Source organism: Anolis sagrei, chromosome 6 (genome assembly GCF_037176765.1).
Source record: "Anolis sagrei isolate rAnoSag1 chromosome 6, rAnoSag1.mat, whole genome shotgun sequence".
NCBI classification, from domain to species: domain Eukaryota; kingdom Metazoa; phylum Chordata; class Lepidosauria; order Squamata; family Dactyloidae; genus Anolis; species Anolis sagrei.
In genome coordinates this window covers 69,327,692-69,341,312 of record NC_090026.1, presented here as the reverse complement: position 1 = coordinate 69,341,312, position 13,621 = coordinate 69,327,692, and the positions used below count along the sequence as shown (strand labels likewise).

Sequence of the window (13,621 nt, the reverse complement as noted above, 5' to 3'; positions counted from 1 at the left end):
TGCTGAGTAATTTCCTGAATGTCCCTTAATTGTGTATAGATTAAATTTTATAACCACTCTTATTCTTAGTGGCTCAGAACAGAAAAAGTGGCCAGTGTGTTAACCAGAACCTGCTTTGAGACTACTGTTGCTGGTAGACATTTAACCCTCTTTTCTTTTTGTTTTCATTTTTTATTTATTTATTTATTATTTAAACTTATATGCCGCCACTCCCCTGGGGCTTGGAGTGGCTTACAAGAATAGCTAAAATCTAACAAAGTTTAATTCAGTTAAAGATGCTGCATTCCTCCTATGCAAGAACCATTGTCAAATGTTCAGGTGATCATTAGAAAAAAGACAGAAACATTAAAAAAAACTGAGCCACTTTAAACATCAATGCAATTTAAACATTTGCAGATAGTCTAATAGTGCAGTACTGGAAATTACCTATTAATTTAAATGAAGATAGCCTTGCAATGCCTACCATGTTATTGGCCCAAGCAATCAGATTTCCTCTCCATTTGACACTTCTGATATTTCCCTCTCCTTCGTGTAGGATAGATGGTTTCCACCTGTTCATCCATGTTCTTTCGTATAATAATAACTGGAAGAAAAGGGCACAAGATACAGCAGTTTTTGGAGAAACAGAGGCAGGAAAGGATCAATTTTATATAACTGTCATCAACATATTGTCACAATATGGTGGCAGTAAAAATGCCAGTGAATATTTTTAATCTATTAAAACATGTAAAGTTCAATGGCATATGTGTCAATTTTTAATTTTTTGTGTGTGTCAGGAGCAACTTGAGAAACTGCAAGTCACTTCTGGTGTGAGAGAATTGCCCAGGGGATGTCCAGATGTTTTGATATTTGACCATCCTTATGGGAGGCTTCTCTCATGACCCTGTGTGGGGAGCTGGAGCTGACAGAGGGAGCTTATTCACACTCTCCCCGGATTCGGACCTGCAACCTGTCAGTCTTCAGTCCTGCTGGCACAAGGGTTTAACCCACTGCGCCACCGAGGATGATGATTAAAAAAAAAAATCACTTCAATATAAGTAGAAAAGCAGATTTCATGACATAATGCTAGGTTTGTAAGTAACTGTGAGTCACCATTCTGCGCTCCCCACACTCAACTTTTGAGAATGGCTAGTCAGACACTTTTCTTTCCACTTTCAGCTAATTGTGGCATTTTATGATGTTTAAGCACACTCCAGAGACACTGGTTTACTTTCACAAGCCAGAATCATTAACAACAATTTGAAGATGGCTTGTTTCTATAACTAATATTTGACATTAACCAGTTTGCCTAGGTTTGGATAAAAAAAGAAACCATAATTCCCTAACATAGTCAGTAGTAGAATTTTGGAAACTTTTCCTTCAATTCGAAATTAAGCTTCGTTTCTCCTATCATCTGCCCCTGGATAAAGGGTTGCACATGGCGCAATGTCCGATTCTCATTCATTTCTCCTCTTATATTTATAACACATACTCTTCCAGAGAGCCCCTGTTATCCTGGATGAAGGGTTACTTCAAGATAAAATATATATTGATATGGACACTTTCAGAAAACGATGATTACTCAACTGCTTAAAAATGGGCTAGAAGCATGCATAGCATCTATTATATATGTAGCCACAAGAGGGTACCAAAGGACAAATATTTGAAATGAAACAATTCGGAAGCAATTTTGAAAAGTAGTCATTGCAAATCAGACAGAGGAAGTGCAATGAATAAAATACTGCAATGCAAAAGGAAAATTGGTAGACCATTTTACACAATAGTTTAGCTGAAGTGCACTGAGTTCATCACCTCTGTCCATTACCTTCAACAGAACTAAATTTTGTCTGGTAACTAGTACTAAGCAACATTGAGTTAATAACTTTGATTATACAGGTTGTGGAGTGGATTAACTGTGAAAATTATTAAACTCAATAATCTTTACATAGGCAAAACAAATGATTACTGCAGCACATTGAGATGCCACACTATACCAAGTCGGAATTGTCTAAAAAGTGAATTGAATTCTATGATCATAGGAGCAAAGAAGGATTTAACTTATGTATCAGGAATTATAGAAAAAGCTTTTCCAACTAAGCTGTCAATTCCAATACATTTAGACATTGTAAAGGAGCTGAGTACTAGTGCTAAGAATAGCTAATCAGAATTGGATGGCAACTAGATGACAAATTTATTTTTATAATAGTAAGTAAAATGAGCGAGTGATTATGTTATTCAAGTCAACCATATGGAAAAATATGTAAAGAGTATTAAGTTACATAACTTCCCTGTAGTAACTAAGAATAAACAGTGATTTTGATGCCTACCCTGCCAATGGCAGTGTTGGGTGACTTCTGTCCCCTCTCCCCAACTCAAACTATACCCACATCAGCCTTAGTTTGAACAATTAATCATTAGAATGATAGGAGCTATACTCCAAAGAGCCAAAAATCTCAAGGGTTGAAATAATAATAGGAAAGGAAAACTTGGAAGACATGTTTGAATGTTTTGGAGATATTCTATGATGGATCCTCCTAAACACTTCAGAAAAGGGTTGTCAAATTCATTTGCATCGAGAGCCACATCAATTTTATGGTTGCCTCCAGAGAGTTGTTGAATCCATGGATGGAAAAACAATGGATACAGAAGGCCAACTATAATTTCTTTTCATAGTGTGGTTTAATGTTTACTGGGATCCCAGGCATTACTGAATGACAATTCTCATCACTTTTGATAATTCACCATGAGTACTGGGGATAATGGGAATTGCAACGCAATAGAACTTATGGCTCAGATGTTAGGAAAGGTTAAAGGACATTTTAAAGTCAGACATTATATCCACAAGCCTTGTATCTAAATTCAAATCCCACTATCATAACTAAACAGAACAAACTACAGCCTGCCTTACAGATATTACTGTATCACAACTCCCATCAGCTCTAGTCTTGATGCCTAATGAGGAAGAGGTATTCAGGAGTTGTAGCCCAGCATCTGGAGGGTCAAATAAAATGACATGACAGACCGGATTCAGTCTGCAGGCCTTGAGTTTGACATATGTGACTTAGAACCATTGCTTCCTTGTTCATAAGGTTACTAGTCAAAGTTGTTACATGGTGAACTGGAGATTAGAGCAAAGGCTTTTATAATTCTAACTTTTCAACAATTTAAGACACTCTGACAGAAAGATGTGGGAACTTATATTTCACTCTTTAAACCGTAACATACAAATTCAAATGCCTCATGAAGTGCAAAATAAATTCCAGACATGGAACCAGTTTCAGAATATCAAATGCATCTATTTTGCATAACATAATAATGGCAAATACCTAAAATAAAAATAAAGTAGAAAACGAAAGCAGTTCATATGTTTGTACTTGGGTTGCTTCAAACTAATTCAAATTCAAAGTTCTCCCAAAGGTATATGTATTCATGCAAGAAACACAAATATTAATATTTGTTAAGTTCTATTTGTTTCTGATCTATTCATCATTAAAGATGATAAAATCAATAGGAATATATTACTCTGAAGTCATATTAATAGGGCATATGCATCTTTGTGAAGCCAACTGGAAATGAAAACAATGGCTAGTATTATAAGAGTTTGTATATAATTACTTAGAAATTTAATTTAATTAGGAAATTGTATTTGTAATCCAGGGCAGCTGCTACCAGATTTCACAGTAAATTATTTTTTATATCTAACAAACCATCAAACACAGGTAGAGTTTTCTTAAGAAATAACTTGGCACAAACCTCTTAACTCTTAAGAAGGGGCTTTTGTGAGGTTTTATTTCTTCTGGGAGCGCTTCAACCAACAGTACATTGTCAGGGAGGAGACAGCAGAATCCTACACCCATTTTTTACATGTTTATTTTGATTTATGACTAACCTTTCCCCGGCATATAAGGCTGTTTCCAGTAAAATAAAACCATGCATATTAAATATAAAGTAAATTAGTTATACTATTAAGACTCAACTTTAAAACATTTTAAAGCTCCACATTAATGATAAATTATGCTGTCTTAGCTTCTATATATCAGGGCTGGAGGAAGTTATTTTTACCCATGTTGGCTGTGGAAGTTTGAGAGTGGGAGTCAAGAACTGTAACTTTCCCAAACTTGGCTGAACCCTAGCTAGCATTGTATTATGAAGGATATTTAAGGCAACATAAAATATTCTAGCTGCATCCAGTCCAATGAAGAATGTATCCTCAAGAGGGAGAAATGTCCAGAGTAGCTAATCACACAAGCATTGCCAGACCAGAAGCAAGGTCTGCCTTTCCCTAAGTGGCAATGACTATTTGTGGCAGCATTATCTTACTGGTACTACAGCAGAAAAGGGAATCGGAGGATTTCCAGTGCTCTTATGGAGTCTCAAATGCAAGCCTCAGTCATTGAAAGCCGGTCTAAGAGTCTTCTGTTTCATCTTCTTGGAAGGACATGTTATATAAATGTATTTAAACTGTATGTAAAATGTATTTTAGATTCCAGAGTTACTTTGCAATTAAGCAAGACACAATCTGAATTTCATTGGTTGCGGTAGTGTTTTTCATCTTGCTTTCCCTGTGTCTGTTGTTCAGGTCTTACATCACTGATATTGTCGGACAACACAGAAACACATCATCCTAATCTTAAACAGAAGGCACTCTACACATGGGAATGATTACATATAACACTAGATCTGAAAAAAAATTTCCATAAAACAAAGCCATATTAAATCTTTTTCCCTTTCATCTCCAACAAGGAGCTGCGGTGGCACAATGGATTGAACCCTTGTACCAGCTGAACTGCTGACCTGAAGGTTAGTGGTTCGAATCCGCAAGATGAGGAGAGCTCCCATCTGTCAGTCCCAGCCTCCCATGAAGGGACATGAGAGAAGCTTGCCACAGGATGATACATCCGGGAGTCCCCTGGGCAACGTCTCAGCAGACAGCTGATTCTCTCACACCAGAAGCGACTTGCAGTTTCTCAAGTCGATAATGACACGATTTTAAAAAATATCCCACAAGAGCATGTCCATAAATCAGATATGGCTGTCTTGAATCCCATCTCAGAGAAAGGTAAGGTATGGATTCAAGTACCATATTTTCCAGTACATAAGACGACTGGGTGTATAAGACGACCCTCAACTTTTCCAGTTAAAATATAGAGTTTGGGATATACTTGCTGTATAAGACTACCCCTCTTCCAATGCATACCAAATAAAACTTTAAAAAGTGTCAGATTTGATTAAAATATGGTAATTTTCTATTACTGTATCTCCTTCTCTGCCTTTCAGATCTCGCACCTGCACACCTGCAGTGCTTCACTGAAGTCTTCAGGAGTGAGATCTGAGAGGCAGAGGAGGAGGTACAGTAATAGGATGCAAGGGCGGGCCTGACAGGTAAAAGAGGTGTGTTTTTCTGGGCCCAGATCCACTCTATCTCTTTTTTCCATACCCTGGGCACCCCAGATGCCTGCAGCTTGCTCTGCCCTTCACTTACACCTTCCCGGTGAGGTGCCCCTTCACCTCACCATCGAGACCGCATTAAGTCCATGAATCCTGATGAATGGATTTTCTTTTACCATACTTGTACAGCATCACCCTTAATGCTTCCACACAGTCGCTGCATACAGCAGGGATGCGGCCACTGCCATTTTTGAGCTCCCCCCACCATATGTGGCAACCACAGATTCTCCAATCCAGATTGGATGTTTCAGCACCTGCTCTATAAGATGACTCCCGGCATATAGGACGACTACCAGCGTATAAGACTACTCCTGACTTTTGAGAAGATTTTCTTGGGTTAAAAACTAGTCTTATACCAGAAAATATGGTAATTAATTAATTAATGGAGATACCAACACTGGTGTTCCATAAAGCGCTGCTTTAACAATAAATAGGGCAATGCATGTGATGTTCTTTAAACATGTCATGTATTGTGCATAAATGCTATATATAACATTATCTGAAATTACTGTTTCAGAGATAATGTTGCTTCTATATAACAAGGGAGAAAGATAAATCAACAGACTCTAAAAATAAGCAGACTACAACATTTAAAAATCCCATACTGTTAATTTAGCAACAATAAGAAGAATTCTCCAGACATTTAATGAAATCGTTCCCTCTCTTCCTTACTATATAGCCACTGTGAGACTGAAAGAACGGGGAGCTTACAGCAATTCCAGGAGCAGCTATACACAGAACATATTTTTCTTAAAAGCAGTTGGTTAATTTATTTAGTTCATTTCCTACATGCCTATAATATTGAATTGTCATTATCACAACACTGACAGCGATTTAAGCTCAATGGGAGCAAAACACAGAAAGAAGAAAAGCTGTTTTCAGGAGAGGGATGTTTTCCTCTCTTTTTGGCTGGAGAAAGTATTTTAGGGCTTTATTTCCCATAAATCCACATCCAGGCAGTCAGCATTCTCAGGACTTATATTTCAATAGCAGCAGTAGCGGCTGCTGTTAAACCACTGCCTTGGCAATACATTTCATTCTCCTTTTCTGGTTTCTGCTGGTAAATCTCTCTAATGTTTTCTTGATAATACAGCTGTAGTTAAGCCACATGTCATATCAGTCCTTGAATGTATAGACAGATAATTACATAGCTAGTTAATATGAGATAATGACAGCATGGTTTATGTTGTTTTATTATCTTTCTAGCACATACATTGACAATATTTTTTATCTATTTTAAGTTGACTTACAAAAGATGGTCCAGGAAATCCTGGTGTTTCTCAAAACCTGAACATAGTGGGTAGGCCTCTCAGTAAGAAGATAAACAATAACAGTAAGCTTCCCTGAAAGCAAGATCTTAGTTACTCCTGCTCCTCTTCTAAACTTGGCAAATCCCCCTTTGAGAACTACAATTTCAAGTTACAGTTGGGAGACACAGACAGGTGTTAATTACCAGCGCTAGCCTGGTAGGATCAGGATGATAGCCTCTTTTGTATGGAGCATCAGTGAGTCAGAATAGAGCTAGTGTTTTGAGCCAATGGAGCTTGTCAAGCAATTAACGCTAGTGCTAATTACTTGTAATCTCTCTCTTTAGAGTGTTTAGAAGGATCATTCATTCAGCTCCAGTGTCAGGAACAACATCAATGGAATGTAATTTAAATTGATCATTTTTCAAAACCCTGCTTCCTAGAACAGAAGTGTTGCATTCAGGAATGCATATTAAAAGAACAGCTCATACCCAGGCTGCGCGCTGTGTATGATGTTACTTGTCACTACAAGGCACATAATTGGTTCTTAACATTGTGCTTCTGCCCTAAGGAAGCCGGGCAGAATTGAACTGAAAATAGAAATTGTAGAGTTTAAAGTACAAAGTAGCAAATAGGGGGAGAAAACGTGGAGGCAGTGACAGACTTTGTATTTCTACGTGCAAAGATTACTGCAGACGCAGACTGCAGCCAGGTAATCAGAAGACGCTTACTTCTTGGGAGGAGAGCAATGACCAATCTCGATAAAATAGTGAAAAGTAGAGACATCACACTGGCAACCAAGATCCGCATAGTTAAAGCAATGGTATTCTCCATAGTCACCTACGGATGTGAGAGCTGGACCATAGGGAAGGCTGAGCAAAGGAAGATATATGCTTTTGAACTGTGGTGTTGGAGGAAAGTTCTGAGTGCCTTGGACTGTGAGAAGATCCAACCAGTCCATACTTCAGGAAATAAAGCCCAGCTACTCACTGGAGGGAAGAATAGTAGAGGCAAAGATGAAGTACTTTGGCCACATCATGAGAAGAAAGGAAAGCTAAGTGAAGACAGTTGTGCTGAGGAAAATGGAAGGAAAAAAGGAAGAGGGGCCGACCAAGGGCAAGATGATGGATGGCATCCTTGAAGTGACTGGATTGACCTTGAAGAAGCTGGGGGTGGTGACGGCCGACAGGGAGCTCTGGCGTGGGCTGGTCCATGAGGTCACGAAGAGTTGGAAATGACTGAACGAATGAACAACAACAAAAGTACAAAAAGCACTTCTGCATATGAGTGAAATGTGTGGTGCAGATGCTGAAGCTGGGAGGTAGCCAACATTTATTTTTAGAGGCAGGGCTTGCATCTCAAAGCTTAGGAGGTTGGCAATGAAATGAGAACTCTACAGTACAATTTGGCACAGGGTTTCAGGCAGAGGAGACCCATTTCAGCCTGTTGCAACATAAAGAATAATTGTTTTATCCAAAGATAACAATATGTAACATGATTTTTTTTCCTGGGTCATAAATGTTGTTTTCTAATTGGTTCTATCATAAAAACATGGGGAACGTTTATTAAACATCCCGCAGAACACTTTGCTATAATATTTCAATGATCTCACAGAATCTCAACCAAGTTAACATAGTTTGTGGTAGCCCCCAAAAATGAAGTTTCTGGAGTATAATAGCTACTTTCAAAGTAATTATCACACAGTTAAACAGGAGATAACACTTGCAAACCCAGAACAGAAAATGTTTCATATTTTGTTACATGGTGCAATTAATGGTTGCATTACCGATCAATTTACATCCTTTTTTTGATTCTACTAATCCTTTTTTATTTAGGACATTTAATTATTCTTGAATTGTTAATGTTATTTAATTAAAAAAAATTGGGAAATGATCAACACTGGTATGCCAACTTCCACATTACCCTCAGCTGCTGGCGTGTTCATTTAAAACAGGATCTTCAGTACTCCTAAAAAATCTCTGTATCTTGAAACAGAGCAAAGCTACTGGAAGGTTCTATCCACATATACTGCATTTTTCATGGGAGAATACCCTCATATGTTCAGATGTTTAGATCACATACACAAACTGGTCACTAAATGTTTACGGGTTAGCAAATGCTCATTTCTACTTGGTACAAACTATAAATTTTCATTTAGAACATAAAATCATGCATATATTTTCAGAGGCCATGGATCCAACAAGCTATCACTGCCAATGAAGACTGGACAGGTTAAGAGAAGAGCTAAGCTCATTAGCAAGTAGGAGATAAACAGTGTGAAGTTCCAATATCCCATGTTCTACTACATAGTTATTGTTAGCGGTATAAAATATTTACACAGTGGAGTTTTTTTAAGGTTAAACCCTTGTGTCGGCAGAACTACTGACCGACAGGTTGGTGGCACGAATTAAAGAAGCAGAGTGAACTCCCATCTCAGCTCTAGCTTTTCATGTGAGGACATGAGAGAAGCCTCTCACAGAATGATAAAACATCAAACATCAAACATCAAACATCAGGGTGTTCCCTGGGCTATGCCCTTGCTGACGGCCAATTCTCTCACACCAGTAGTGACTTGTAGTTTCTCAAGTAGTAGTTTCTCACACCAGTCGTGACTTGTAGTTTCTCAAGTCGCTCCTGACGCAAAAAGAAATCTCCCACTCTTCTCCTGATATGGTACCCAAGATGGTTAGTGAGAGGAATTTAGTGGGTGAGAGAAATCAATTGATGCTAATGAGAGAAGAAATTCAACTGATACTAGTGTGAGCTGCCTCATGTGTTTATTTTCCCGTGTACATACTTAAAACCATCACAATAGCCAACAATGCATATATTCCAGAGCTGGTCTCTTAAAAGTGACGGAAATTGTGTAGTCTGCAATCCTTTAGTACTGTACCTTGACACTGAATAAAATAAATATCTAGCATAAGCTTTATGCTAGAAATGTGTGGTACTACATGATTTGTTTATACCTTTTTGTCCTGAAATTGAAGCATGGCAATGTCTTATGTAAACTCCTAAAAAAATTAAAAATGGAGGGATGAAGATGGAGGAGGCAACAAGACACAACAAACTTCACTACAAATGGAAGGAGAGACCTGACCAGCAGTCATCTAGTCCAGTTTTGATATAGGAGTGATAAATGGCCTCACACAAACAATGACTCATTTAAACATTCTAATGGTCATTTGGTTTGAGACAGCAATTCAGACTAAGAAGCTATTGAGGCAATAAATGTGCACACGATTTAAGGTAAATCGCCCAATACCTGGATAGAGATTGCCATGGTATTTACTCTTACTTCACTTAAATGGGACCTCTCAGTATTTACTGACTGACATTTTACAGCTTACAAAGCAATCTGCCTTTCTTGTCTGGTACTCTTCATCTACCAACGCAACGCCAAACAGCTGACTACCCTATTTCTAAAAATGGACTCTGCTGCAAACAGCATCCTGACAATTTAATAATTTGTCAAAGTGATCCAACCAGTTATTATGAAGCGCATATTGTGGGGTTCAGAGGTAAAGGTCAGCTACTTACTCACAGAGCAAAGATAAACTGGATTCACTGACACCAAAAACAGGGCAATTAAAAAAACTTAAGAGATAGGACTTTATTGAGCAAAAATATAAATTCTGTTGCTACACTCAAAACTGTGTCTGAAGCGTCTGTTTTTCGTCACCAGGCTTACTTGTTATACAATAACTCTATTTCTCTTGGACTAAATAAATTACCAACATTGGAACGAATAAACAACAACAACAACAACAAAAATAAACAACAAGAAGAATAAATAGTTTTCCAACTAAATGGTTTTCCCTCCAAATATTTTTTGAAAGTTTTAACCCTCTGGATGCTTATACTGTGTAAATACAATGTTTAAACTAGTAGGTGGAAAATGGTGGGAGTTCTTTAAGGGTTAACCGAAGAACGCCTTGATTTCAGCTTTCCCACCTTCATTTAGCAAGCTTTCACCCTGTTATTTTTAAAGATTAGCCCTCTTTTAAAGGTAGAAGGTTATGGCCTACAATAGCACTGTTTCTCTTTTCTTCTTGCCTCAAAACTCCACCATCTTCTTTGTCTGGGGATGCCCTGTTATTTGCAAAGTATTATTATTGCAGGGTTGCCAACACCTGCCAAGTGTTCCATTCGAAACTTACTATACTTAATTGCAGTGTGAAAGGGGCAGGAAGGGTTCTGTTAGTAACATACACGTCGGTCAAAAGGAGATCACTGGTTCTACCACAAGAGGCTTTTAAGAATATACAGTAGACTCTCATGTCAACTGGCACCCATGGAGATTGGGAGATGCCGGATAAATGTAGCTTCTGGTTGCTTGAGAGTTACTATTAAAAATAGACCTAACAAACACAAAACCCCATACTATGCCATACCGTAAACTCTGGTTAACTTAATACGTATTACATAACATTAAAATATGGTAATTAAAAGCATATTAAGACAAACTTAATGCAACACAGTTTTACTGCTTCATAAAAACAGCTTTGTAAACGCAGTACTATTTCATTGATTTTTTTGGCTGGTTGTCTGAGAGTTCTGGTTGCTACAGTTCTAGTTAACTGAGAGTCCACTATATACTCTTCACACTGAAAGAAACAATTCAAATTTGGAAATACATTTTCTGGTCAGGAATGAAACGTGATGTCCAAAACCTCATGATTATTATGGTCTTGTTCAGTTTTATAATGATACCTACTGTTATTGTATGCACTTTCTTCAACATTTTAAAACAACTAGTAATTGATACAACACTCTTGAGAGTTCAAGGTGCTTGACATACATTGTAGACCTAAAGTTCAGGTCCTTATTCATAGCAGTTTTTACATAGTTCTGTAGCAAATTTGTCTTTTATAGCTGCCTCTTTAAAAATGAATTGGAATATACACAGCATATAGTTGGTTGTTATTAATAATTCTATAGGCAACAACAGGGTCATTTGGAAGTCTTTGATTCATAGTGTCGCCCCAAAGTGAATCTAAGTTGATAGCACATAAAAGGCAGAATTTTTGAGTGATTTCAGTACTTGCCTTCATCATATAGAACTAATGGCTCAAACAGAGGTGGACATGTTTTTTGGTCCTGAAGGCTACAACTAGTGGTCAAAACATCAAATAATCCTAATACACAGTTGAACTCTACTCAGATCATTCCCCCATTTTTCAATTGATGGCTGAGCAGGAATAAAAAATTGGCAGAGCTCTGTAGGGCTTTCCCTGGATGTCAGGGAAAGCAACCAAGTGTTGAATATGGCCAATGAACCACAGATTTTTCACACGTTAACACAATAAAAAGAAATATTTTTTCAGATTAATAGTCAATATACTTTGAATCAGAATTTAATACTTGTTAAAATGGCATACCTATTTGAAATGACAGCAGGCAAGAAAGCACGTAGAATACTGGGACTGACTGACAGATCTTCACCTGGCATGCAGAGTTTCTAACTTCCAGTATTTAAGCAATAACAAAAAATGGTGTTTCTTTCTAAATTAGGCAGCTGAACTTAAAAATAATTTATTATGTTGGTGATGGTGGTAATGAGGAATACAGGGAATGTGTGTCCCTTTAAATTATGAACTCTGCTATGAATTTCACAGTGTTATGAAATCAGGTAAACTTACTTTGTTTCCTCCAGTAACAAACTGCTTGCAATGAGATCTCACAAACTGAGGGTGAACAGCAATTATCTGAGAATAAAGAAAAAAATGTATTATTACTTTTCAGTATAGATTTTATTATGAGTTACAGGATGGTTCATAGAGGCCCTTTAACATATCAGCAACCAGTTTGCTTTTGTAATTAACACTGCAATGTTTGTTTGCTAGTTTCCTTTGATTTCTTTATAGAGAGTATGTTGTGATTTAGGGAGGGGGAAGATTGCCCATCACGTATTATTATTGACTGCTGCACCTGCACAGTGCTGTCTAGTGGAATGATTCTGACACATATGGAAGCTACTGGAGTAATAGCTTTGAGAATTGGAGCAATCCTTTGACACTGCAGGGGATCACCTGCTTGTCCCAACCCTGAAAAGATTCCAGGGTAAAGTCATTGCCCAGATTCTGTATGATGCTTCTCTCTGGGGATTGGGATGGCTCTCATGTAGCTAAACTGGAGAGCCTTCACAATACATTTCTCAAGGAACTCTTAATACTTCCACTTGGCACTCCTTCAGTGGTACATCAAGCAGAGGTTGGTTTGCCATCTATTAAATCTTACATTCATTCAATTTTATTTAACTACTGCCAACTTTTAAAAGATTCTTCAGCTAGACTCTTTCTCAAATTATGTTTTGAACAGCTATCGAACTGCAAAGTTTGGAGTTCTAGATATCAAAAATTCTATTTTAAATTAAAAAAGAACACATTTTTTAATTTATTATTACTTATTTATTTCAGACATTTATATCCCGTCCTTCTCATCCCCGGAGGTGGACTCAGGGTGGCTCACAACTGCCAACCATTAGATGCCAACAACAATAGTAATAAAATCACATTTAGGCATTACTTAAAAATCCAAAATCAAAACAACCAATTAAAAGAGACAAATCCAAATCCAAGTCATAATTTGAGGTCTGTCCATTTTCAATCATATGTCATTTCCAATTATTATTGTTGTGTCTGCTGTTCAAATGCTTGATCCCACAACCATGATTTAAGTTTCTTCCTAAAGGATAGGAGAGGGGGATCGACCTGATTTCATTGGGGAGTGAGTTCCACAGATGGAGAACCATGTGGCATAACTGGATAGATTTGCTTTTAACAGTTCATTTTTTAAAGTGGTATAGAGTATATAAATTCAACCATCAAAGGATTGTTCAATTTCTACACTTAGGTAAACTTTTACAGTCCTTCATCTTCAAACCATGCCTAAAACCACATACTCTCATACCCACTGCTCTCTGTGTATTTGTGGGGCCTCAGAAA

General features: G+C 37.5%; 1 protein-coding gene across 3 annotated transcripts in view; it reads right to left on the bottom strand.

Moving 5' to 3' along the window:
* The window catches only part of VPS41 (VPS41 subunit of HOPS complex), a 137,670-nt gene that overhangs the window by 56,919 nt on the left and 67,130 nt on the right, over nucleotides 1-13,621 (bottom strand). For all 3 annotated transcript variants that reach the window (XM_060781605.2, XM_060781603.2, XM_060781604.2), the window contains 2 exons: nucleotides 12,317-12,382; nucleotides 464-583 (listed from right to left, as the gene is read on the bottom strand). In XM_060781605.2, the coding sequence (XP_060637588.2) occupies nucleotides 464-583; nucleotides 12,317-12,382 (186 nt within the window). The remainder of the gene's footprint in view (nucleotides 1-463; nucleotides 584-12,316; nucleotides 12,383-13,621) is intronic.